Source organism: Branchiostoma belcheri, unplaced genomic scaffold (genome assembly GCF_001625305.1).
Source record: "Branchiostoma belcheri isolate BF01 breed outbred unplaced genomic scaffold, Haploidv18h27 scaffold68, whole genome shotgun sequence".
NCBI lineage: Eukaryota > Metazoa > Chordata > Leptocardii > Amphioxiformes > Branchiostomatidae > Branchiostoma > Branchiostoma belcheri.
In genome coordinates, this window is record NW_017804331.1 from 1,565,813 (window position 1) to 1,591,255 (window position 25,443).

At 41.3% G+C, this 25,443-nt stretch overlaps 3 protein-coding genes across 5 annotated transcripts in view; 2 read left to right on the plus strand and 1 right to left on the minus strand.

Annotated features, from left to right (window-relative positions):
- Positions 1-509: 509 nt before the first annotated feature.
- On the minus strand, positions 510-1,840 carry LOC109484005. Its single transcript, XM_019787160.1, has 3 exons — positions 1,634-1,840; positions 915-1,296; positions 510-721 (listed from the first exon to the last, which is right to left on the minus strand). The coding sequence occupies exons 1-3, from the start codon at positions 1,838-1,840 to the stop codon at positions 510-512; spliced, it is 801 nt and encodes a 266-aa protein (XP_019642719.1).
- Positions 1,841-3,196: 1,356 nt separating this feature from the next.
- LOC109484056 (glutaminyl-peptide cyclotransferase-like) lies at positions 3,197-17,414 on the plus strand. 3 transcript variants are annotated; one of them, XM_019787251.1, is made up of 9 exons: positions 3,197-3,517; positions 7,471-7,626; positions 8,303-8,425; positions 9,357-9,503; positions 11,594-11,695; positions 14,627-14,785; positions 15,094-15,199; positions 15,478-15,594; positions 16,110-17,414. In XM_019787251.1, exons 1-9 carry the CDS (start codon positions 3,368-3,370, stop codon positions 16,271-16,273), a joined length of 1,224 nt encoding a protein of 407 aa, XP_019642810.1. In that variant the 5' UTR covers positions 3,197-3,367; the 3' UTR covers positions 16,274-17,414. The 3 variants fall into 3 exon arrangements, with proteins under 3 accessions (XP_019642810.1, XP_019642811.1, XP_019642812.1); XM_019787252.1 differs by lacking the exon at positions 11,594-11,695 and adding an exon at positions 12,291-12,332 and having other exon boundaries at positions 3,199-3,517; XM_019787253.1 differs by lacking the exon at positions 11,594-11,695 and having other exon boundaries at positions 3,202-3,517.
- A 2,343-nt stretch (positions 17,415-19,757) lies between these two features.
- The window catches only part of LOC109484006 (xanthine dehydrogenase/oxidase-like), a 31,314-nt gene continuing 25,628 nt past the window's right edge, over positions 19,758-25,443 (plus strand). Inside the window, exons 1-6 of the mRNA XM_019787162.1 lie at positions 19,758-20,059; positions 21,675-21,732; positions 22,008-22,104; positions 22,642-22,750; positions 24,659-24,785; positions 25,257-25,318. Of these exons, the coding sequence (XP_019642721.1) occupies positions 19,991-20,059; positions 21,675-21,732; positions 22,008-22,104; positions 22,642-22,750; positions 24,659-24,785; positions 25,257-25,318 (522 nt within the window). The 5' untranslated portion in view covers positions 19,758-19,990. The remainder of the gene's footprint in view (positions 20,060-21,674; positions 21,733-22,007; positions 22,105-22,641; positions 22,751-24,658; positions 24,786-25,256; positions 25,319-25,443) is intronic.

The following is a 25,443-nucleotide window of genomic DNA, read 5'->3' on the forward strand; positions in this document are numbered from 1 at the left end:
CTTTGAATAAGTAGTGTTGGGGACAAAAACTGATCATGGGGCCAGAACATCTGTGCCACATCTAGCTCTGATTAAAACCAATAAAGTATCCATGACCATGCGGCCAGGGCCAGTCTGGGGGGTACACTCGTTGAGTCAAGACCTCTGTATCTCCACATGCTACATTTTTTTTTTAGATAATTTCCAACATGTAATCACAAGACGTGGTGACGGCACACTCAAGTTTTTCAAACTTATATTAATGCCGCCACCAACACGGGACAATACAATGCTCATTTTCACCTGAGCAAAGTGAGGAAAGTCGTGCAAAGTGCCTTTCCCAAGGGCACAAGGTCGGTGGCATGTCAGGACTCAAACCCGGGACCTCTAGGTTCCAAGTTGAGCACTCTGCCGCTACGCCACACGACCCCTACGCTACATTTGGTAGACCTTAAAGTCTACAGATTGCATAACTTTACAGAACATTTCTGATCAGTGAATATCCACATTGCTACCTCAAGATGACAGACTTACTTGAAGTCTTGACAAGTGCATCTGAATGCTCCCAAGGAGCGGGCGTCCAGGCGGAGAAAGATCTGTGCTAAGGCACGAGCTGGGAGCAGCTTGAAATACTCCACAGCCTCCAAAGGCTGGGGGCATTCCGTTTTCTTCAACAGCTCCTCAATTTCTTTACATAGCTTTTCATCCTGTGCCCTCTGTCCACTGTTCACACCATCCTTCCCTGTGTAAAAATGAGTGCTTGGAGTGTGTTAATTAGGCCATAAGATTTCCAAAAGACAACACTGACAAGGTAGGAAAAAGCTAAAACGCTAAAGCACTGCTGGATAAAGAGGAAAATTTTCTTCACATCTTCTACTATTCGCTTCCATATGGGGTTCATTGTGTCAATTCAAAATGCCTGGTTAACTACTTACATTTCTTCTTGTATCTTTTCGGCCTTGACTTCCCCACTTTTTGTGCCTCTGCCGCCTGACTGTTGTTGTCTGGCTTGGTCATGAGGATGGGGAATTCATCGTCATAACCATGAACGCCTTTGCAGATGGTGTTGAAAGGTTTGGCGACAAGCGCCTGGACTTTCTCCATGCTCAGTTCGGCCGGCGACGTTGCCTGTTCCAGGGGCCGTCTGACCAGTGGAGGGGAGCTGTTGGGGCTCACGAGGGGTTTACGAGTTCTGGAGCCGGGAGGAAAGTCTGGGGTCCACACGGGAGGTTTGACGAACTTGGTAGGTCTGAAGACAGGCAGCCTTAGCTCTTCGTCCCTTCTCTTCCTTCTCTCAGCGTCAACTCTTTCTATCACCTCATAATCATGATATAAAACACGTTATGCCAGTAAAAACACTTACCGTCTATTGAAACCAAAAACCAATGCCATGAAAAAGACCTTCATGTAAAGGTCCATCTCAATATGGAATGACCTGCCTTATGGTGTTTGATCGGTGAATAAGTGTAAGTTTTGGGATGAGCTTCGTGTGTATATAAATCAATAAGTCAATCAGTTTAAGCAGACATAGAATATGAATATTACCCGTAATGATTTGTATGTAATTTGTATGTTTGTATGTCCTAATGTCCAGGAAGATTAGCTGCTTACAAAATTAATGTCAGCTAACGGACATAATGAAGTATCCAAGTACCTCTCTTGCCCTGCAGGAGAAGTGATGGTACAGGTCTGACTGGAAGTACTGTTTGAGAGGTTGGTTCTGTGCAGCCTGGGTGGACTGTAATGTTTTAGGGGTGTGGAGGAGCAGGGTGCCGTGAGGTCGGAGGTCAGTGGGAGAGACCATTGCTGAGGTGCTGGAGGAGGGCACAGGCTGGTCTTCACTGTCCAATGTCTGCTCCATCTGGCAGTGTTCACAAAAAATACAGTACATGTCGTACACTGTCGTACACAAGTGCCCACTGACCCTTGGTATCCAGAAAATCATCATTGATCACACAAGGTACTAACGAGATCCATGAAATAAAACAATTATGTACAATACAACAATTATGATTCACTACATGCAGCAAGAAAGGTCAGGGGTCATTCATCTGAATATCTAAATATCATTTTACTATTGCCAACTTGAAAACTAAAGTAAAGACACATATTTTGTTGTATGGTATATACTGAGTTCTTTGCTACAACATCTAAATGAATCTTATCAGTCGACGTTTACCAAGGATGGTAGCCGACATGTTGTTTTGTAGCCAAGATCCCAGTATAGCAGTTAACTGTTAAATTTGTTCATACATGTTTCAAAAAGAGAGAAGAGATCCTGTAGTTAGATCCTGTAGATAGAGAAATAGCACACGAATGTAACAATTGCTTCTTCTATTCTTGCTACCAAGTTATTTAACTTAAGTGTATCTGGCCCGTGTAGGGCGTGAACATGCAATAAAGTTCATTGTCATTGATTTATTTACCAACCTGATGAAAGTATTTACGGAAATCCACGTATTACCGGTATCTGAGATTACTGTTTTGTCTTCATTTCAATGGAAGGGACTGATCTAACGTTAGGTTCTTGGAACCGTAGCCCTGTCCTTGGTGCTGAACGCTAATCTCTATTCGCCCTGTCCTTAGTGCTGAACTACGTTCAAGGTGATTCCTAACTGACAGACGTTTTTGTAACGTTTGCTCCCTTATCTGGTGTTCCAAGCGTTACATAAAATCACACGAATGTTGACAAACCTTATATTGGCGCTGGACGTCCTTGGAATATGGACTGACGGAACTTTGACGTCAAAACTCGTTTGAAATGCGTGGTTGTTTGACTTGCCCTTTCTGAGGTCTACGTCACATATCAACAAAAGATTCTAAAAAGTAGTGCGCGGCGTAAGATGTTAACAGGCTCCATATTAAGCATATTGACTTCATGTCAAAGATTACGCATATTTTTTTATAATCAGTCATCCTTTTTTGGTTACATTGTCGTGCGAAATACTTAAAATATCCTCAAAATATAGACAATACAGCCCCCTATATTCTGGCCTTGATGGACTATTCCATCATACTGACCAATCAGAGAGGACCACTATGCCCGACCAATACTGTAGCACTCCGCCGTGATACGGCCGTCAGTGTAAACATCATGGTAGACCACTAGCCGCTAGCTTGCACTGAATGTACTCTTTTAAAACCATAATATTGACTATCTACAAGCCTTAGATCAATTTAAAAATTTCACTATTGGTTTATGTGTAGTAAAACGTAAATAATATATTCTAGTAGGACCATATTGGACAAAAATAAATCAACAATCTTGCTCAAACTGCTTTGTGCCTGTCGTGGTTACTCGGAGCCGCAGCACTCACTGCCTCGTCACCAGCCGGCCTCCGCCGTTCAGGAAGTAATGAGTTACAGATGAGAATGCAGTAATTTATATATGCTCAATTCCGACAGCTACGGAGGTTTGCGAGTGCTGTCCAGTTCGGGACCAACAGCCAAGATGGTCCGGACGGCGATTTTACTGTTTGTAGGAGTCTGTGTCTTGCTTTTTGTGCGTGGGGGCAGCGGCGATTGGACCGAAGAAAAGGTAAGACAACTTCTTACGTTCGTAAGTCATCATAGTACTAAGCTGTTGGTATAGTTAGGTATAACGTTAGGTAGTGGCTGTGAAATGTGTACCATATGGGAGCTCAAAGAGACCCAATTTCTTTCACATGTTGTTTTGGAAAAGTTGAGGCGTTGACACACTTCGGATTTGACCTCAGAACATGAATGGTTGGTTCCATCAAAGAAAGGGCATAGTCATGGCGGGCACACACTGAGCTCATAAAGTCTCAGCAAAATATCAATGTCAAAAACATTCCAACCAAGTTTGTCTCCAAGAGAGTCAGGGAACATGAAATTGTCTGGGTGTCTGATTTGACAATCTGATTTAACTCAAGACTATGCATTTAGTTGCAGAATATATGATAACGTGAGTTTGAATTGAAATTGCAATGTTTAACGTTAATTACTAAAGGTTCAAGCAGATACAAGTAACAAGGCCAGGAGGATGAACTTGACTCTTTGGCCAGATAATTGCATCATCTGTACTGTTAAATGTAGCAGTAAATTATATGTAAAGGTCCATTTTTACACTAATTATGCTAATATTTTATTAATTGGTAGCTAATTGTCACATGAGGGCATGCAGAGGAGGACAACATTCCTAGATCATAGATGCCCTTTTTCATAAGGTGTAATAAGACCTTTTTAGTCTTCGTAATCCGTAGGCTGCCTCCAAAAAAAATCAATGTAATTCGTAATACTAATAGTTAACAATGAAAAAAAAATTATGCTGCAAAAAGTAAAGTCATAATCAGCTGTGAGACTTTAACGTGATTCCAAATGTATGATTCGCCCCCCCCCCCCCAATGCATGCCCTCCTAGCTAATTTTTGGACAGGAAGAATCAACCATCATCATCATTAATACCAACAAATGTAATTATATGTTCATTTCATGGCAAGGCAAATTGTTCTTATCAACAAAAATAACGATGCCTGATGAGCCTACAGGAATACTGCTATATAGCCTTAGCCTATCGCTTTTGAAGCAGTTTAATCTCTTTTTCTTAGCAGCCTTCCTACACAAAATCTTTTCATCCCTGTAGTACATATACTGATGATATAGCTTCATGGGGGTAAAATTAAAACCCTATATATGCTTTCTCTCGTACAATAATAAGGAAAGTAGTTTAGTCTTCTCAAACTGGATGGATTTTTAATCAGTAGACATTTCAGGTGTACATCCGACACCTTTCATCAGTACTACTGAATCTTTACAGAGGAGTTTTCCTCTTATACAGTTTGTGTTAGGAATGACTTGCTAGGATTGCGCATAGAGCTGTGTACCTAAACAAATTTTAGGTACAGGTACAGGTACAGGTACACAGGTTTAGGTACAGGTCCGGACCTGAACCTGTACCTGAACAATTCGACCAATTTATATGCTCTTCTGAACTCCTTCAATAACAAAAAAAAACATAAATAAACTTGATAGTTAAGGTTTATTCTTTGTTTATGGCGAATGCTCAGATAAAATATAGGCTATATATATGTTTTTGTTTTCATGAACACACTGTCCTTACACAGGGACCCATTGTTAACCAGCTATTTACACATTTGAGGTCACAAATAGGCATAAAATTGGTGTGAAATTGTTTAGGTACAGTACCGGTACTGAGGGATTAGGTATTTTGGACCTGTACCTAATCAATTTTACCGGTACAGTATCGGTACTGCGTACCGGTACACAGCTCTAATTGCGCATAATAAAAGTCTCATGTATCAATCACTGATCCGCAGTAAAAGGGCACACGCACTCACCGCCGTCAAATCAGCCACAGCAAACCTTCTGGGAAATTTACCAGACCCATTAGTGACTGGAACATACAGCGTCAGTTGCGTCATTCGCCCACACGCTAGCTTTTAGTTGCGCACACTTTAACGTTAAATGTCTACGTATTAGTCACTTTTTAATCTACAGACTTGGAATGTCAATCAGTATAGGACTACGACTCTGTTTTGACGCATCAGACTTTTATGTTTACTGTATGTTGTCTACTCTTGTCTTACTGTATGTAACAATGTCCTGTGTAATTTTGCTGGACCCCCTTGGAAAACAGCTAATTTAAGCTGAATGGGGCTACCCAGCCGATGAAATAAATAAATAAATAAATCTTACCAAAGTACGCAAATTGTCCAGGTGACATTTTCAAGACATAAGAAAAAACTTGTACAGTACTTCAACCTTCTTCCTGCTCCCTATCCCCATAACTAATACAAATTTGGTGCCAACTGGCTATCTTAGAATGCCAAAGGTAAATGACTCACTACAAAGTGGAACCTTCTGCTGAGAGTACTTATACAATGGTACATCCATTGGCCGCAAAGTGTGCTTTTAAAGTAGCATCTCCAACCTGTCTGACCCTTAAAGTTGCTGTTCACTTCAGGGGTGGTTTTAGAGATTGAGACCAGACGTTGTCTGGGGCTATGGTATGTGGGGGTTATGTACAGTTCTCAATGGGTTATTGTACAATGGTTATGGGATGACATCCATGATAATATGCCATGATACCTGGTAGTTGTGGTAAATTGTGAAAGAAAAGAAGTCATCTTAACTGATAAATTATCATACATCAAATCAAGGAGGTTGTATTTAACCTCCTTGATCAAATCAGAAAAAACTTTACACAGAAGAAAAATGATGCCAGACATTTAAAAGTCTCTCTTTATCAGGATATCTAAATACTGGAAGTTTTCCAGTCAATGCTACTTGCCAAGGCGAAATGGCTGTCTAGATGTACATGTATATCCTGGGAAAGGCTCACAATGTTGGTTTAACAGAAGAAACAAAGCTGTTGTGTAATTACAACGAAGGGTGGTTATGCGAGGTACAAGTAGTATACAGATACAGATACAGATTTATTTATGTACATGCATGTATAATGATTTACCACACAGTGGATGGTATGGTGGAACAGGTGTTCACAGGAACACCTTTTCAACTTAGGCCAATTCATAAAACACTAAACACAGATTGGCTTATTCTAAGTAACCTAACTCCAGTGTGAGGCCTAAAAGGATAGTCCATTATCAGGGCACTGATAGATAGATGTGAGCACTACCTACTAGGCTGGCATGAATGGACACTGTGTTCTTGTTAGGTAAGTATATCAAAGAATGTTTAGACCTTAGAACTAGAAGTATAACTATAAGCACATAACAAATATAAATAATTGTCGTGAAGTCAGACATCTTAAAAGTAGACTGGGGAAGTGCGCACTTTGTGCATCTTATGCCATATACTGCGCTAGAAACACACAGGGTTGGGAAAGTACCTCAGGGCTGTTCTCTTGTAAAAGATAAATTTGATGCAACAGGCTTGATTCTTTTCTTTTAATCTTTAAGATCTATAAAACATTTTTTGTAAGTATACGTATAAATGAAATGTATGTGTAGAAAACAATTTTAATCGAAAAGTTTAATGTCCGATGCACACAGTTACTTGTTACATTTTACTTACCTTGCGCCCTCCTCTTAATTATAATGAGATAAAGGGCTGGCCTAGGTGTACTTCAACAAGTCATCTTGTATATATTTGTATATTGAAATAAAGATGATTTTAACCCCCCTAAATATAACAAATATAACAAATATAACACATCAAACTCAATATAAACTTTCACTAATCTAAACACGGATAGTGAGTGAGTGAGTGATTGATTTGTTTATATTCCTGAACATAGGTTAGTTCATTTGTGTCCACTTGTTTCTGTATTTTAATCGCAATCTCAATGGTGATATGGGTACTGTACATGTAATACCCCCAGATTACCCCAACTGGGGCAAAGTGGGGGAGGGGGGTGTCCCCGGGTTTCGGGCAAGAAAGTCTCAACTGTGGGAGACGATATACGACCTTGGTTGTAGTAGACCCTACGAATTCGGAAAGTTGCTGTACTTTTGTTGTGTCAATGAAGATGATTATTTTTGTTTTCCAGAGAAGTCACCAGCCCAAAAAGCTGACGACCAGATCCAGTGATCTGGAGAAACTGGTGAAGAATGTAGCCAACATCGACTCCATGTGGAAGGACGTCCTCAGGCCCATGCTGAGGGAGAGGGTACCAGGGACACCGGGAAACCAGTTTGTCAGACAGGTGAACACAGATGTTTAACATGTCGGTTACGGTTAGACATCCAGGTAATAAGATACATTACATGTACACCGAAAAAACAGCTACTCAAGCAGCTGGATATGATTTTGGAAATGGTTAAACATTATTATTGGAGAGTGTGACAAAAGGAAAAAAAAAGTGGATGCTACCGAAAATGTCTGACCCTTTCCAAAATCTTAACCAGTTGCTGTTGTTTTTTTGTGTATAGATGTTTAAAGTTCATGTTTTGGTATAACAATGGACAAACACCCTCACAGGTGTACGACCAAACCTGACATTTAAGAAAGTGCTAGAGGATGAAGTTGATCTGATTGACTGTGGCCTGTCAACCGTCATGCTGGACAGAGACGTCTAGACAGAGACGGGCATGCTCCCACGGAAAATTGTGAAAAATGAACCTTCTAAAATGGCATTTACTGCGTTTTTGAGAGGATTTCAGAGAAAAAAAAATCAGAGATAACTTTTTATTCAATGACGAAGTAGGTAGTTTTTATACGATTCCAGGCCCACTGATGATACAAATCAGTCCATCTAAAGAGAAATCTTGAACCTTTAGATAAAAAGTGGACCAAAAAGTGGACCTTTGAGCCTTGTGGGGGGTTCTTCCGGCTACGGACAAGCAGTCTGTTATTAACTTGGCACTATCTCATGTTGACAGCACATCATCAGCCAGCTGCGGAGTCTGCAGGCAGGCTGGGAGGTGGAGGAGGACCAGTTCACTGACACCACTCCGGAAGGGGACGTGGAGTTTGTCAACATCATTGCCACACTGAACCCACAGGTACAGCAAACAAACTGATAAAATATAGTAAAAGGTTGAACTTTATTCCAACACACAACTGTACACACAATTGTACAGTATAAACTCCCTGGCACTTTTGATCGATTGCTTACGTCACGTACAGTATCAGTAAAATCTCGTGTGAATAAGGTCACGTGTTTGTAAACCGTAATTCTCGCGAGATCACGTTGTGAAGTGATTGGTCATTAATTATGTTGATGAAGGCGACAGTGGTCGCTGAAAATTTGATCCCTGTACAATTGTGTGTTGGAATAAAGTTTAACGTTTTACTATGATTACTACCAACACAGATGAACTTTCATGATAATCTCTATCAGTATATATGTGCCCCAGACAACTGGCTTCTGCTGAAACTGTTGTTTTGCCTATACTTGAAGCAAGTGGATGCAATGGAAAGTTATAATGCTTAGAAACTCTCTCGATGTTTTCCCAAAACAACTGCCTTCTGCTGTTCAAAGCTATTGTTTTGCCTATACTTGTAGCTACATGTAGCTAGAACTGGAGACATTTCTGTACTATGTTGGAACATTCATTGGCCTTTTTGATAGTGAACTGTAGAGAAAAGGTCATATCTGTTGTAGATATTCTTGACATGATTGTACTACTAGTAGGCTGTCAAGATGCAAAATGTACAAATACAAATTCTGCATTAAAATGAGAAGATATCCTACTCCTAGTTTCCAAAGCTGGGTTACTTAATATTTATGTGGGTTACTCACTCACTCACTCACTCACTCACTCACTCACTCACTCACTCACTCACTCACTCACTCACTCACTCACTCACTCACTCACTCACTCTATCCAGGGCTAGATTATACTGCTGCTGTTGTCCCTGCCACTCTTATATGTCATTTTGTAATTGTGCTGTCAATTTTTTTCCATGAAAGTCCTTTTATCACTTCTCCAGGCCAAGAGGCACCTGACCCTGGCCTGCCACTACGACTCCAAGATGCTGAAGGGCTTCATCGGAGCCACGGACTCGGCAGTTCCCTGTGCCTTGATGCTGAACATCGCCAGAAATCTGGACAGTCAGCTGGGCACTATGAAAAACAAGGTGAGTATGTTCGGATGAAAGCTCATCTGTGCTGGAAGAATCTGTACAGTCATATAGTTGTAAAGTTCAAGCTGATGAAAGTTCATTGACAAGCTTTGTCCCAACACAAGAAAGTAACTCACCATAAATTTTTGGTCGATCTCGTCTACCTTCGTCAGTCCGAAGCGTGATGACGTCTTGCCGCCACTTTTGATGCACTCCTGACGTCATCACGCTTCTGACTTCCGGAGAGTCAGCGAGTGCATCACACATCTGATGAAGGTTGATGAGATCGACCAAAAATTTATGGTGAGTTCCCTTTTGTGTTAGAACAAAGCTTGAATTTTACAACAAGGTGAGTATGTGTAATGTGGATGTCGATACAACAGTAATGTTTTTGATCTTACCGCCAATGTGCTGTCAACTGTACTTCTAAACATTGATGACCACAGGTAACCCAAAAAGATGCATGGTGATTCTTCTCCAAGAAAAGGCCATTTTTGCTTTTGCTTACCCTTAAGAGACTTAATTTATAGTATTTCAGTTTGCAAAAACATGGCGTGCACATCATTTTTCTGGACAGGATTTTGCATTTTCTAAGATACCAGACTAAGTGTCCAATGCATGGCATATGCAAAGTAACTGTTGTTTTTTTATGTTAAATATTAATTTGTGTATGCTTGACTACTGTATCTGGATTGCAATGAACTGTATATAAGCATATGGAACATTTTGCTATTAGAATTGTTGTTGGACTGAAGGTTGGAGACACCATCTGCAAGAGTGACTGAGGAACTCCACAGTCATACCATATCTCGTGATCACCTCACTACATAGAAGTCACCAGTCATACCAAAACTAATATAATTACATGTAATACTCAGAGCATGTCTTATACATTTGCGCAACTCTCTCATAAGGTTAACGTATCAGCTGGACAGTATAAATATTCCTATGATTACTGGCCGAGGCAAAAACACAATCATTTCACAGGATATAACTACGTACATGTACACAGTATGGATGAGATCATTATGTGTCACCATTGCCGGATAAGCTTGGCACCGTCTATGCTTAGGTCAGACGGTTTAAGCAACATGTCACAAACTTTAAAGTACTTAAAAGTTCCGTACCTATAACCTACTACCAGTAATGCGACCATTTACATGTCAAGTAACCAGTGCAAATTTGCCCATGAGTCCATTGAATGAGTGATGCGTGCATGATTGTATACATTCTGTATAAGTACGCATCCTCTGAGTTTTCTTTCATTTCTACTTCCTCCCTTCTTTCATCCATGGTCTGTTGGTAGGCATACCGTCTGTCTTGACTAATTCTCTGTGGGAACCTCTGATGTACCTAATTACCACTGGAAGGTGTGATCTGAAAGTTCTATTTGTACCCGGGGTTCGGTGTAAAATATTTATGAGCCAAATCATCAGTTAGAGCAGAAAAATCTGACGGTCCTCTTAAGGGGCATTTAGAAGGAAATTCTCTTTGGTGCACCCCCAACAAGCCAAATTTAGTGATCATTACTGTAGCTACACAATTCAACATATAAATTCTTAGGTCCACAACCATATATTTTACTGTGTGCACGTTTGGAGGACCTCTCTCCCATGTTCATCAGGGCAAATCTGTGAGACATCATGAGTGGTCATGCCAAATGATTACGTACAGTTTGCCCTGATGAATATGACATAGAGGTTGTCGAAACATTTAGCACATTGAAATTTTAGGCTTTGGTACTACGTTGTAAGAAACTATATGTTGAATTGACTTACCAAATTGATGAAACTATTTACGGATACAATATCAAAGTTCTTAATTATATATTTCACAACCACTTGTTTAACGAGTCAATGTTTCGATGACCGTTTGTCATCTTCATCAGGGCTAGTATGCCTGATGAGGATGACAGACGGACCTTAATTGAAATGTCAGCTCTTGTTTAACTCGTGGTTGTGAATGAAGAATTTGCTATTCTATCCTTCACCAACCTGAAGAAATTACAGATACTTATGGATACAGTAGCTGCAATCAACGATGTCCTCTTCCCTCTTACGTCCCCCCTTCCTGTACCCTTGTATGCATGAATGTTGCCATTGTAGCAACAGTACCTTCAGGAGTGGTGGCAGCGATTCCAGGTGTGGGCTCGGTGGGAACGGCTGACTGCTGAGATTTGGGAGGGGGCTAGACAGTACGCTCACCAGGTGACTGGAACTAGCACGCACTGCAAGTCTTAGACATTCTGCTGACAACATGGGCACACTTTCTTAACCTCACTGCTCAGCTTCTAGAACCAACAGCTTTTGCTCTTCTTTTTCACTTCTTATAATTTTCTGCTTCACTCCTAGTTTTTGGTTTGAATGGCTTTGCTCAAATGTCTTTTTTTTTTTTACTGTGTTAGGGCTTACGTCATGGGTCAATTTGCACTTGCTAGTATAATAGAACATTTTTAGAATTGCACTGGACATCCAACCAAAACATTTATTGTTGGAAATGGAAAGTGTGGAGGACTTTTGAAAATTTTTAAAAGTTTTACTAGTAGTAGTGAGTACATGTACATGGAAAAGTAGGACAAATTTTGAACCTGCAACATTTTTTTCTTGTGACTTGGCCATCATTCAATTTTAAAATGGTAAGACTAATATAACTTTTTAAAAGTAATAATATTGTTGTCATCACCCAAAGTCCTGCATTATGGTTCTTCCATGTTGACCAGTAGAAGGTGTGCCCTGTTGTTTACTGAATGGTAGTTACATAATGTTACTGTTAGATAACATCTTTGCATTAATTTCATCATAGCGTGACAGCAACACTTGCTTAAAGGGAGATGGAACATGTGAGGTGGGTGGACATCAGCAAATGTCACGTGGTAATTGGTGGCAGCTAAATATATTTTGGTGCTTGTAAGGGCTGTAAGGTGGTTAAAAACAATCATTTGTGAAAATACAATCATGTAGTGGTTTTCTAGCTTTACCGTGAGACCAAAATTATTGGTTTCAGTGATCTATTCAAAAGTGTGGTGTATGTACATGTACATGTGCGGTCTATATTGGTACATGTACCTTAGCACTAGTAATTGGGTGGTTTTATGGGTCTAGTTGTACCAAAACTGCTACAATGTTTACAATGGTATGCCAAAAAAAAAAACAGTTACTCAAGAACTGGATATGGTTTTGGAAACGGTCAGACGTTTCAGGTAGCATCCACCACCTTTCGTCAGTGACAGTTTACAATGGTACTTTGCTACACTGTCACATACCTACATGTAAGGTTACTTTTTAGTATCCAGATATGTGTGCCAAATATACATGTAGGCCTGCAGGCTGTAGCAAGCAGACAGGTAGTTATCAGATATATTGTACAAAGTTTATTTGTACACCTGTTAGTTCCCATTCTGCCGGAGGTACCTTGTTTGTGGTGTTACCAGTTAAAGGTTACTATTATAGATCTTCCTACCTAGCAGGATCTGGTGATATTGATTGTCTAATATAGTAAGGCCACACCAATTTAATTTCTTGGTTAACGGATTCGCCGCTTCATTTTTTTCTGATTTGCAAATAAAAATAAAAATTCAGAATCAACTGCAAAATGCTCATATTTTTCCCTGAACAGTTGAAAACAGTCCTTTTCTTACTACTTGTTACAGTCATTCCATCTTTCAATGCAATGGTATCATTAAAAGTTCAAAATTCATTGCTTAAATTTTGAACCTGCCTGGTGTGTTGACTTCATAGCTCCTATCTTACCATTTTGGGCCATAATAGGATGTCTAGGCCTGTTTTTATTTTTATTTTTTTTCTCGCCCGTCCGCTCCATTATTTTCCTAGAAAAATCCGTTAACCAAGAAATTAAATTGGTGTGGCCTAAATGTCTAATGATAACTCCATATTTTTGTTGACTCCTCACTGTGCTAATAGAATTAACTTGAGGATATACTAGTATTTAGCTCATACATACATGTAAATCACATGAAGATAGACCTTGTCTAATACAGTAAATGACTAATGATAATTTTGTACTTTTCAAATCCTGTGCTGATATTATAGAATAATCAACTTGAGTCTGTATTTAGCCCATACACACATACATCACACCAAGAAAGAAGGATAGACCTTGAGCTGACTACAGATGCCGATTGCTTTTATTCAAGTTTCACAGAGCAACAGATTGGAACTGATAACTAGCATGATCGCGACGACGACAACCTAAATAAATGCTAACAGTGAACATTTCTCTCTCCCAGATACAAACTCATCTATTTGCTTGTATTTTGCAGCTGTAGTTTTAAAAGAAAGTAATCTTTTTTCGTCATTGTTATTTTCACTGACCAAAAAAATTTCTTCACACTTAAGAATAACTACTTTACTGTGTTGGTAGTTACATGTTTAAAGTTAAAACTTTTGGTCCAACACAAAGAAAGTTCTCTCACCTAGAGCTTTCAACCAATCACTCTGGTCTTCCTCAGTCAGTAGACTGACCCAGTGAGGCTTGTCACGTGGCCTATTCGAAGATGTCAACACTGGGTCAAAGGTATCTGGTAGAAGATGTACTTGTTTAAATGTAGCAGTGTGTTTGATATATTAAGTCTTGATACCGGTAACACAGTTTGTTCTTGAAGTATACTAATAAGTTTCACATGCGTAGTTTACGTAGAATTCTAAATATTAAATGGAATGACTATGTAACCAATGTAGACGTCCTCACACGTGCTAGTATCCCTAGTATGTACACACTGCTGAAACAGCGCCGACTCCGCTGGCTTGGACATGTGTGCCGCATGCCTGGTGGGAGAATCCCAAAGGACTTGTTGTATAGTGAACTGGCCAATGGGACAAGAGCACGCGGCCGGCCGCACCTGCGTTTTAAGGATGTAGTTAAGCGGGACATGAAAGACATGGACATCATGAGGTATTAACACATGGGAGACACTTAGGCAACAAACAGAACACTCTGGAGATAGGTAGTTAAGAAGGGATTACAACGGGGGGAAGAAAAACAGAGACTCCAATCAGAACACAGACGCTTTAAGCGTAAAGCAAAAAAATAAGTACATGATGTAGAAGATGATTCTTCTTCATGGTCCTACGAGACCAATGAAATGCCTACTATACTAATAAGTTAATGTTGTCATGCAGGAGCCCGACTTGACTCTTCAGTTGATCTTCTTCGATGGAGAGGAGGCTTTCCACCAGTGGACGAGTACCGACTCCATCTACGGAGCCCGGCACCTGGCACGGCAGCTGGCAGAAACTCCGCATAAACTGGACTCCAGCCACAAGATGCTGGACAGCATGGTGGGTCTGCATCAGTGGCTTTAGGAACATTGCACTCATCTTGGTAGAAAAGAAGGGTGGAGAAATTAATTATTTGGCTGTCTTTAAGCTGCAAAGTTGATTTCAATATTAAGGAATAATACCAAATTGAATGTGTTTATGAAACAAGTTTGAACTGTAATTTCATAAAAACAAATTGGACGCTTGTTCAACTCAAGCCTTTGTCAAGAAATAAGCAATTCACTCCTTCTGTGACTATGTCATAATGACTTCTACCAACACGGATGAACTTTCTAGTTAATACCAAATGTTTTCTTTGTTGTCTGCAGGATGTGATGGTTTTGCTGGACCTACTGGGTGCTAAGAACCCCACCTTCCCCAACTTTCAGTTCCGCGGTTCGGCTGAGAAATGGTACAACAGGCTCAGGGATATCGGTAGGTCAGCCTGAAGTGACCATAATATGGTAAAGTTTGCCTTTATGAAGATGTAGGGGCTGTGGGTTGTTGATCCACTGTGTCTAGGTCTGGGTATTGGAAAGCGGAGCCCATCCCTCTCCTTCCACTGCAGGACTCGAAATACTAGGTGCATGTGCACCTTAGTTGATTCTTGTACTACTTGATTCTGTGACATAGAGATGATACAGGGCAATCACTGCATGTTTCACAACAATGTCATAATCAGTGTGTTATGTTTCTCATCTTTATTTTTGCAGAGAAAACCCTGCACGGAAAGAAGCTCCTGGACGAACACTACTCCTCCAACCAGTACTTCACAGGACACCAGTATAACGGCAGGATCGAGGACGACCACATTCCCTTCTTAGACAGAGGTTAGAGGCTCTTTGTTTTTAGTTTACATTCCTATATATATATATATATGAAAGAATGTATAACCCCGCCCTCAACAGGGAAGGGGGGGGTACGGGTAGATCTCTCAGGCACTTGACTCTTGGCGCTCCCAGCCCCGAGGACAAACAACACTTCTGAAACAACAGGAGCTATTTGACTTGTCTAACTTTTGTTTCCTTTTTGACTTTCATTGAGTTTGAAAAACAAATTGTCTTGACTGATTTGCATGTAAATCAATAGTTCGTGCTTATAAACCTGCTTTTCTGACAACTCTCCAGTGTCACTGACAAAAGGTAGTGGATGCTACCTGAAATGTCTGACCGTTTCCAAAATCATATCCAATTGCTTGAGTAACTGCTTTTGGCGAGTGTACAATTCTTGTTTACCTGAGCCTGCTGCCACCTCACTTGCGTTTGTTATGTCTGTCCTATATTCTGTGATATATGGTTAAATCCATCCAAGGTACTAACTCCATATAAAAATTCACCTGTTGCAGGAGTGAGCATCCTGCACGTGATCTCGGCGCCGTTCCCTCAGCAGTGGCACCGCACGACAGACGACGAGGCCCACCTGGACCGGACCACTGTCGCAAACCTCAACAAGATCCTGACGGTCTTCGTGCACGAGTACCTGCACCTCACCGGCGCCAGCAGGAAATGACTAAAGGCAGACCTGTAGACAAACTTTAATCTCCAAGCAGGTGTTTTGGTAGCTGAAAAGTACCAAATGATCACGAAAGTTCATCTGTGTTGGTAGTTATAGTAAAATGTTGAACTTTTAACATTTCAACACACGCATTACACGGAGGTCAAGTCTTCAGCGACCACTGTCGCCTTCATCAGGATGATTATGGTCTTGTATTGGTCATTAATTATCCTGATGAAGGCGACAGTGGTCACTAAAAATTTGATCTCTGTATAATTTGTATGTTGGAATAAAGTTCAACATTTTACTATAATACAGCAGTATCAAATTTGCCAGGCAGTATCCATAAGCCAGACAGTATCTGTTGGCCACTGGACTCTCCTCTGGCCAATGGATACTGCCTTGCCACCGTATGATTTGATTGGAGATTAGACAAACTTAACCGTCCCCCTGTTGCCGCCAAACCCCATACTAGTAACCAGTCCAGATCTGGTGCCAAACAGCTACCTTAGCGTACCTAAACCTCACCCTGCCAGGGCCTTTCTTTCTTTATTCAAGTTGCACAACAAGTGTAAACTGGTCATGCACAAGGGAACTGTTACTCAAGCAACAGTTACTGGATAGATTTTGAAATAAATAAGGGAGGACTTCCACCACCTAAACCTTCATAACATCAACCCACAGGATAGAGGCAAATGGCGAGCTGCCATCAAGCCTCAGCATCAGTGTGCAAGCACGTCTAACCCTCGTGAGTGAGTCAGTCAGTCATTTCAAGTAGCATCCACAAGTTTTTGTCAGTGACTGGACAGTCAGTATGTGTTTCTCCTGTGGGTTGTCTTTCTTTCAGTCTAGTCACAGACAAAAAGTAGTGGGTGCTGCATAAACCGTCTGACAGTTCTCAAAATCTATCCAGTTGCTTGTGAAGTAACTGTTTTCTTGTGTATCTCATTACCTGGATGTGTAACCTTTATCGACGTATTGGTAATGGGTGAGATAGCTGGACAATGTTAACCCTGGCACCAAATTTGTATTGGTTATAGGGTTAGGCAGCAGGGAGAAGGTTAAAGAAATTGTCTACGAACTGGTCACTGAAGGAACCAAGGAGAGAGGGTGAAAGAATTTTAACATATGTCATAATAAAAGCTATTTGACCAAAGTTGTGTTTTGTGAATTGTAATGTGTAGAAGACTCTGTCGGGATTGAAACTGGTTACAGCGTATTTGTAACGGTTCAGTCTCCTGGGGATCTTGTCTTCCAAGTGATCATTGGAACACTATCATCAACACTACACAAGAGAAATGCAAATAACTCTACTGCTGAAGTCTGGTACACTATTGTACACTATTATTGTAGGGTGGAACTCTTTGCCACCAAGGACAGTAGGGGTATTCTAGATCTCATCACTAGATAGCTTTAAACAATGATTCCAGTTAGATGTGAAAAGGTTGGATGTAACTTGTTGTTTGGTGTAATGTAGCCAGCTGCTGCCCCGTGCCTGCAAAGCCGGTGTGTTACACTGAAGGGTGCTTATACGAGCTATAACGTTACAGATACAGAAGCTGGTGTGTTATACCGAAGGGCGGTATACCTGCTACATGTACATACAGATACACAGCTGCTAAAGTTGTATTGGGGACATCCTTGTTCCACCAGTTCCTTGGCTGGAGCACAGGATGTGCCTTTTACACAGCCCAACTGAACCGCTAAAAGTGCAATCCTCAAACTCCTGGTGTTTTAAGAAACCCTTGCCACTGTAAGCTGTATGGCTCAAGAATTACTAGGGCATATAAATTATGTCTTCACTGAAAACATAGCCTGTAGAAACATGGTGATTAAAGTTTAATGTTATGAATTGTGGGTGGATGCCCAAAATGCTACATAACAAACAAAAGTTTTAGCACAGCTACCATCACTGTTTATGTTTTACACCGACCAGCATTGGAGCAAATATAAACTGACTAGGATGGTACCCAAAGTATAATAATCTTACAACTGATTTTGGTGTGAATTCAGGGCTTGTATGCGCATATAGAATTGTATGACCAGAACCAGAAACATTGTTGGGTATAAACCAGAGCTACTCAAGTGTTCTTGTGACAACTTTCTTCAGAGAACCTGTATTTTTGATGTTACAAAGATATTGAAGGTGATTGGGACCGTGCTGTGAAGTTCCTGTCTGCGAACGAGTCTCGTATCCGGGTGGAGTCTATATTTTCAAGAGAAAAGAAGACCTCACAAATTAACATCACCATCAATGGAAGTGCAGTATGATGGTAGCAAAGGATTAAACAAGGTCTACGCATTGAAAAATGTTTGATGTAAGTTCAAGAATTATAGCCGAATTCTGTTTTAAGTTATGGCGATTGTAAATGAAGGCTTGTGTTGTGTTGTGCACCTCGTTTTGTGTGCTAATTTTAATGACATATAATGTATCTTTGTCCTGCAGGACTAGTTCATTCCAGAAAGTAGGGATCGAAAGTTATGTTTCTTAATCAAAGATGGAGATGATTTTATGTTTTATTTCATAAAAACAGGTGTAACCACATACATTACTGCTACAATTAAATATTGTGCAGGTGTAAAATGTACATTAGGCCACACCAATTTAATTTGTTGGTTCTCGGATTTTGCCTCTGCTTTTCTTTCCGAATTGCAAAAAAAAAAAAAGATTCTTGTTCTGAATCAATTAAAAAACGCTCATATTTTGCCCCCAACGGTTGTGGAAAGTCCTTTCCTTCCTAGTTGTTACAGTTTTTTCCATCTGTCAATGCAGTGGTTTGATTAAAAGTTCAAAATTCATTGTTGAAATTTTAGCTCAGCCTTTTGTGTTGACTTAATGGCTCCTATCGAAGCATTTGGGGCTATAATAGGATGCCCTAGCACTTCTTTTTTTTTTTCTGAAAGATCCGAGAACCAAGAAATTAATTTGGAGTGGCCTTATGTTGATATTTTGTTTGTGGGGCAGATCAAAAAGACCAGACTGACAGATATGCAGAACTGGTGAAAGCATTGTCATAGGAAGGGTTTTTGTGTTAATTCTGTGTCACAATAGATGTAACGTTAAGCTTAATTGGATAATAAATCGTTCAAAGTCTCAAATGCCCTTAACGTTTTAAGTGCTTATTTTCGTAGCAGTGTTGGCACTAGACAGATGATCATATTTCAGGATATTGAATTATGAGTTTGGCCCAAAGAAAGCACAATAGAAGATGTGAACAAATTTAACCGCTGGGAACAATGCATGACACTGATATTTGCTTAGTCTCCACCAGACTCGTTTGCAGGCTGAATAAATTATAGTAGAAATTGGCCTAAATCTTAAAAAGATTGTAACTGGCCATGCTAGTTGACCAGCCATAGAGAGTCCAGTCTGTGCAGACAAACTGGGCCCTGGTAACATAATGTAATCCAACACCATCGGCTGTCTTAGAAGCATCAGTTACCATGGTGACAGACGTCTGCTCCAGGTCATTGACCTTTTGTGTTTGGACCGAATAAGAAGAAACAGTGAAAACAAAATGTTTTTCTTCTGCGTAAACAAAATGTAGCCACCATCGCAAGAGGCCACCTCGACCCGGAACGATTTCCCTTGTTGTAATGCGTGGCCTCGGACTGCGGTCAGTCGCCGGTTCAAGGTTCGGTCAATTTACAGCAGAACGAATGAGTTCGCTCGGAATCAAGGATCATCAAGGACTTGGCTGAATAAAACAGTCACCAGCCGCGGAAAAAAACATGCCGGAGACGGAGACAGCGGGAGTCGAGGGGAAATCGGAGCTTGTTTTCTTCGTCAATGGCAGAAAGGTAACGTTAACTTAACGTTAACTCTAGAGAAAAGTTCAAGTTCCGCACTGGGCCGCCCAGTGTTGGACTCGAGAGAAAATGGCGTCACCACTATAAATCCAGATTCTCTGCATTGGTTTAAAGTTTCCAGTGCTGAACGGCCCAGTGCCGAAGCTCCCTCCAAAGCTGAATCTTGTCTCGGGTGCCAGTGCTCAGATTTCTGCGTAACGTAACGTTATATGTGCGGAAGGAAAGTTTAATACTTTCCGACAAGTATAGGCTGGTCCAAAGGTCAGTCAGCACTTAAGTTACCCAATGACGGCTTCCGCATAGCCTCCTTCGCAGTCCTGTTGGGCGTCGGCGTTATTTTTTCTCTGAGCGACGCGAGTAATATGCGGCCGCGAGGGACGATTTGCTGCCGAGGGACTTTTTGCCACGGAGAGAAGGTTTCGCGCTCCAACAAGACTGCTTGCAGTGAAAAGGACCTCGGATTAAGCCAGCCTTCCATAGAGGCTATTAACATGTTCGCGCAGGTCCAATTCACATGTTCGCGCAAGGGTAATTCACAGATACGCGAAACCTTCTCTCCGTGGCAAAAAGTCCCTTGGCAGCAAATCGTCCCTCGCGGCGGCATATTACTCGCGTCGCTCAGAGAAAAATAACGGCGACGCCCAACAAGACTGCGAAGGAGGCTAGCTTCTGCACCGGATTTATTAGCAGTGATGAATAAAGAAAGCCACGTTTACATTAAGTGTGTGTGTGTGTGTGTTTGTTTGTGTGTACGCGCGAGCGTGTGTGTGTGTCTGTGTGTATGTATGTGTGAGCGTGTGTGTGTGTGTGTGTGAGCGTGTATGTGTGTGTGTGTGTGTGTGTGTGTGTGTGTGTGCGCAAGCGTGTGTGTGTGTCTGTATGTGTGTGTGTGTGTGTATGTGTGTGTTTGTGTGCACGCGCGAGCGTGTGTGTGTGTGTGTTTGTGTGAGCGTGTATGCGTGGTGTGTGTGTGTGTGTAGGTGTGTGGTGTGTGTGTGTGCCTGTGCATGCATATGTGTGTGTGTGTGTGTGTGTGTGTGAGCGTGTCTGTGTGTGTGTGAGCGTGTGCGTTATAATGTGTGTGTGTGTGTGTGTGTGTGTGTGTGTGTGTGTGTGTGAGCGTGTGCGTATGTATGTGTGTGCATGTGTGGCAATGAGTCAATTATATAACATTACATATAAGTGTAGCTACCTTTGTCTTTATTTGTGATTTTGATTGTGATTACAACAGATGTAGCCCTTTTGGGGTTTTGCTACGTCGGCCCTGAAAATGACGGTTTGTGTCGGAGCAGTTTCCAATGCTCAGGGTTGGAGTTTTTCAGTCCCAAAGTCAACTCCTCACCACTGTGCTGACATAACCTCCCCGCCGGAGGTCTTGTGCAGAAGGCACGTTCAGCACCATGGACAGCGAGTGCTTTGAAAGAAACCCTGAAGGGTTGCAACTCTCATCAAGTCTAAGATTCGTTCCAATACATTTTTTGTGCACGTCAATGATGACTTGGTGTGCTGTTGGGTGTTGCTTCTTATGGCAACAGGTAAGGAGGGGAATATTCTGTTGGCACAACAAATAAAAGAAAATGTATGAAGGCTTTTCTCTTGACTGTAGGTTGTGGACCAGGATGTTGACCCAGAGATGACCCTATTGACCTACCTCAGGACAAAATGTATCCTTCTGTACTGCACCTTTTTCCAAATTCCAGACAGGTGTCTTACATGCACCCTGTATTCATGATTTTTGAAATACTTTAACTTACATTTCATGCATCATCTATTGGAAATGTAATGGAACCCATGCTCCGAGTACATAGTCATCCTCAATCCACCCATTGCATAAAAGACCTCTTCCTACCAAGTGAATGTACAACGTATGAGAAAATATTTATGATGGTGAATGCCTGGAAGAAATAAATGTTGTTGAGATTCCTTAACAGTTGACCAGTGCGCCTGACAGGAGCGAAGCTGGGCTGCGGGGAGGGAGGCTGTGGAGCCTGTACTGTCATGGTGTCCAGGTACAGCCAGGCACAGGGGAAAGTGCTGTATCCTTTTCATACAGTATCTACATCTGTCTTTTATAACCATGTTTTGGCATAACACAGCGTTTTGGCCCAGTGCGAAATAGATGTAGATGTAGACACCAGCTTCTGTATCTGTATAGCCAGTGTAACCATCCTTTGGCATAACACACCAGCTTCTGCATCTGTCTAGTTGAACATTTGGCATAACACACCAGCTTCTGTATCTGTATCTGTATAGCTAGTATAACCACCCTTGTACGGTACATAGTGTATGTGTACACATTACTGGGTAGCATCATGTACATGTACTAGGGTGGAGGTTTTCAGCAAATGTGTGTGGTCAGAAGTAGGGGGTTTCTTAACCCAGAGACTTGTGAATTAGAGTTGATAAAGGCCTAGGATAAAAGATGTGCATTTTCCTGAGCGTTGCCCTTCAGTCACCTTGCTGTGAATGCCTGTCCTGTTCATATTTGTTCCCTATATACTATAAATAAATTAGAGGTGATATATATTAAAGTAGGATAAAAGATGTGCATTTTCCTGAGCGCTGCCCTGCAGCCACCTTGCCGTGAACGCCTGCCTCGCTCCCATCTGCTCCCTACACGGCGCGGCTGTCACCACAGTGGAGGGGATCGGCAGCACCCGGACCAGACTGCACCCTGCACAGGTCAGGTTCTCACCTTCTCTCCTGTAAAGTTAGTTAGTTAAAGTCCTTCTCTCCTGCAAAGTTAGTTAGTTGAAGTCCTTCTCTCCTGTAAAGTTAGTTAGTTGAAGTCCTTCTCTCCTGTAAAGTTAGTTAGTTAAAGTCCTTCTCTGCTGTAAAGTTAGTTAGTTGAAGTCCTTCTCTCCTGTAAAGTTAGTTAGTTGAAGTCCTTCTCTCCTGTAAAGTTAGTTAGTTAAACTCCTTCTCTCCTGTAAAGTTAGTTAGTTAAAGTCCTTCTCTCCTGTAAAGTTAGTTAGTTGAAGTCCTTCTCTCCTGTAAAGTTAGTTAGTTAAAGTCCTTCTCTGCTGTAAAGTTAGTTAGTTGAAGTCCTTCTCTCCTGTAAAGTTAGTTAGTTAAACTCCTTCTCTCCTGTAAAGTTGGTTAGTTAAAGTCCTCTCCTGTAAAGTTAGTTAGTTAAAGTCCTCTCCTGTAAAGTTAGTTAGTTGAAGTCCTCTCCTGTAAAGTTAGTTAGTTAAAGTCCTTCTCTCCTGTAAAGTTAGTTAGTTGAAGTTCTTCCTGCACCACATGGTGTATAAGGCCGCCGCCAGGACCAGACTGCACCCTGTACAGGTCAGGTTCTTAGCAGTAGATGAATAATACTTAGTCTGGTAGAATCAGTGTAATAACGCTCGTTATTCAACAACCAGTATCCTTTTACACATACAGTATCTGCATCTGTCTTTTATAACCATGTTTTGGCATAACACTGTTTTTGGCCCAGTGCAAAATAGATGTAGATGTAGACACCAGCTTCTGTATCTGTATAGCCAGTGTAACCATCCTTTGGCGTAACACACCAGCTTCTGTATCTGTATAGCCGGTGTAACCGCCCTTCGGCGTAACACACCAGCTTCTGTATCTGTATAGCCAGTGTAACCATCCTTTGGCGTAACACACCAGCTTCTGTATCTGTATAGCCGGTGTAACCGTCCTTTGGCATAACACACCAGCTTCTGTATCTGTCTAGTTGAACATTTGGTACACACCAGCAGCAGCAACACAAATCAGTACCAGTCACTGCCTTGAAGAAGGTGACAGACAGTCACTGAAACGCAGCTGATGTGAAAACCCACTGGTTGGTATACAGTCTCTTGCCAACAAATGGGAATCTTATAGAATCTCTTTTAAAGTTAAACCTACTACATGTACCTGTCATCAATAGCATAATGTAGTCAGCACCATGCTGCTGTCAATTTATGGTGTTATTTGCCTGTAAATTTTAAGGGAAAATCATTACTGGGAAAGATCTAAAAGTCTTTCCCAGTACTGATTTTCCCTATTCTTGTGCCTCCTATATTATAAGTATACACAAAATCTCATTTGAAAGGAAATCTATGGTCAGCCTTATGCAGTTTGTGTTTTATGTGTTTAATTTTGTGCCCCCCCCCCCAGGAGAGGCTAGCAAAGGCTCACGGGTCCCAGTGTGGGTTCTGTAAACAACAGTTTAGTATTGTCAGCCCCAGTCTGATTTGCCTGTAAAGCGTGTGTTTTAAACTGTTGATTTGCCCTACCAGGAGAGGATAACGAAGGCCCACGGGTCCCAGTGTGGGTTCTGTTTTGTTTGTTTTTATTTGTTTACCCAGGGGGTACATATCGCCATAAGGCGTTTTTCAATGTGCCCTGCAGGCATACATAAATAAAATATTCAAGAAAATAACAGATACAACAAAATGATAAGTCAACTTATAAGTACAAATTAAAGTCAACTTAGTACAAATGAAAGTAAAAGTACTATATAATGCCGCAGTGTACCAACAGTGTAGCATAGTACTATATAATGCCGCAATGTACCAACAGTGTAGCATAGTCAGCCTAATGAAGTTTGATTTGCCTGTACAGTTTGTGTCTTAAACTGTTGATTTGCCCCACCAGGAGAGACTAGCGAAGGCCCACGGGTCCCAGTGTGGGTTCTGCACCCCGGGGATCGTCATGTCCATGTACACCTTACTGCGCAACCACCCCTGCCCAGACATGGACCAGTTGGAGGCAGCCTTTCAGGGTAAATAGTGCATAATATCACATCATACACTAACACTCACTCACTATCCGGTTTATCGTGTATGGTTGGACCCGTCTGCCGAGGGTTTAGACGTGCTTGCACTGCAATACTGAGGCTAATATATGATATAAGATATTATGTTATTTCTGATTGTGAAACATGTCTGAAGTTTGCAGAGCATCTTCCAGACTCTTTTGTGTGCTGCATTCTTCCACGGCTTTTTCTTCACCTGAGATCTGTCACTTCTGCTAACTCATAAGGTGTATTCTGCTCAAGAGAACTCTTCCTCTAGACCTGACTTTATGCTTTATACAAGGTCTGATTGTTAGTCTCATTGTGAGTCTTGGTTCAGCACTTTTACCTATTCACTATTTGATACTAATAACGTACCAGATGGATATGAAGTCATGACAAGAGTTTCGAAATTGCAAAGATGCAAAATGTGCAATAAAAGGTTTCCATTTCCTCCAGGTAACCTGTGCAGGTGTACTGGCTACAGACCAATCTTGGAGGGATACAAGACTTTCACCAAGGTACAGATACATCTTGCCTGCTATGTTGTTAAAACTTGTGTGAGTAACATTCAGTACCAGGGACAGCTCTGCGCGTGTGTGTGTGTGTGTGCACGCGTGTGTGTGTGTGTGTATGTGTGTGTGTA

What these genes read in the sequence shown, in the direction of transcription:
- LOC109484005 (XM_019787160.1), bottom strand. Translation starts at nt 1,840, where the DNA reads ATGGAGCAGACATTGGACAGTGAAGACCAGCCTGTGCCCTCCTCCAGC. An exon ending in TCTCCTGCAGGGCAAGAGAG is followed by an intron (nt 1,297 to 1,633) that starts GTACTTGGATAC and finishes CATGATTATGAG; the next exon opens with GTGATAGAAAGAGTTGACGC. An exon ending in GAAAAGATACAAGAAGAAAT is followed by an intron (nt 722 to 914) that starts GTAAGTAGTTAA and finishes ATTTTTACACAG; the next exon opens with GGAAGGATGGTGTGAACAGT.
- LOC109484056 (XM_019787251.1), top strand. Translation starts at nt 3,368, where the DNA reads ATGCTCAATTCCGACAGCTACGGAGGTTTGCGAGTGCTGTCCAGTTCG. An exon ending in TTGCCACACTGAACCCACAG is followed by an intron (nt 8,426 to 9,356) that starts GTACAGCAAACA and finishes TCACTTCTCCAG; the next exon opens with GCCAAGAGGCACCTGACCCT. An exon ending in TGGGCACTATGAAAAACAAG is followed by an intron (nt 9,504 to 11,593) that starts GTGAGTATGTTC and finishes TTGCCATTGTAG; the next exon opens with CAACAGTACCTTCAGGAGTG.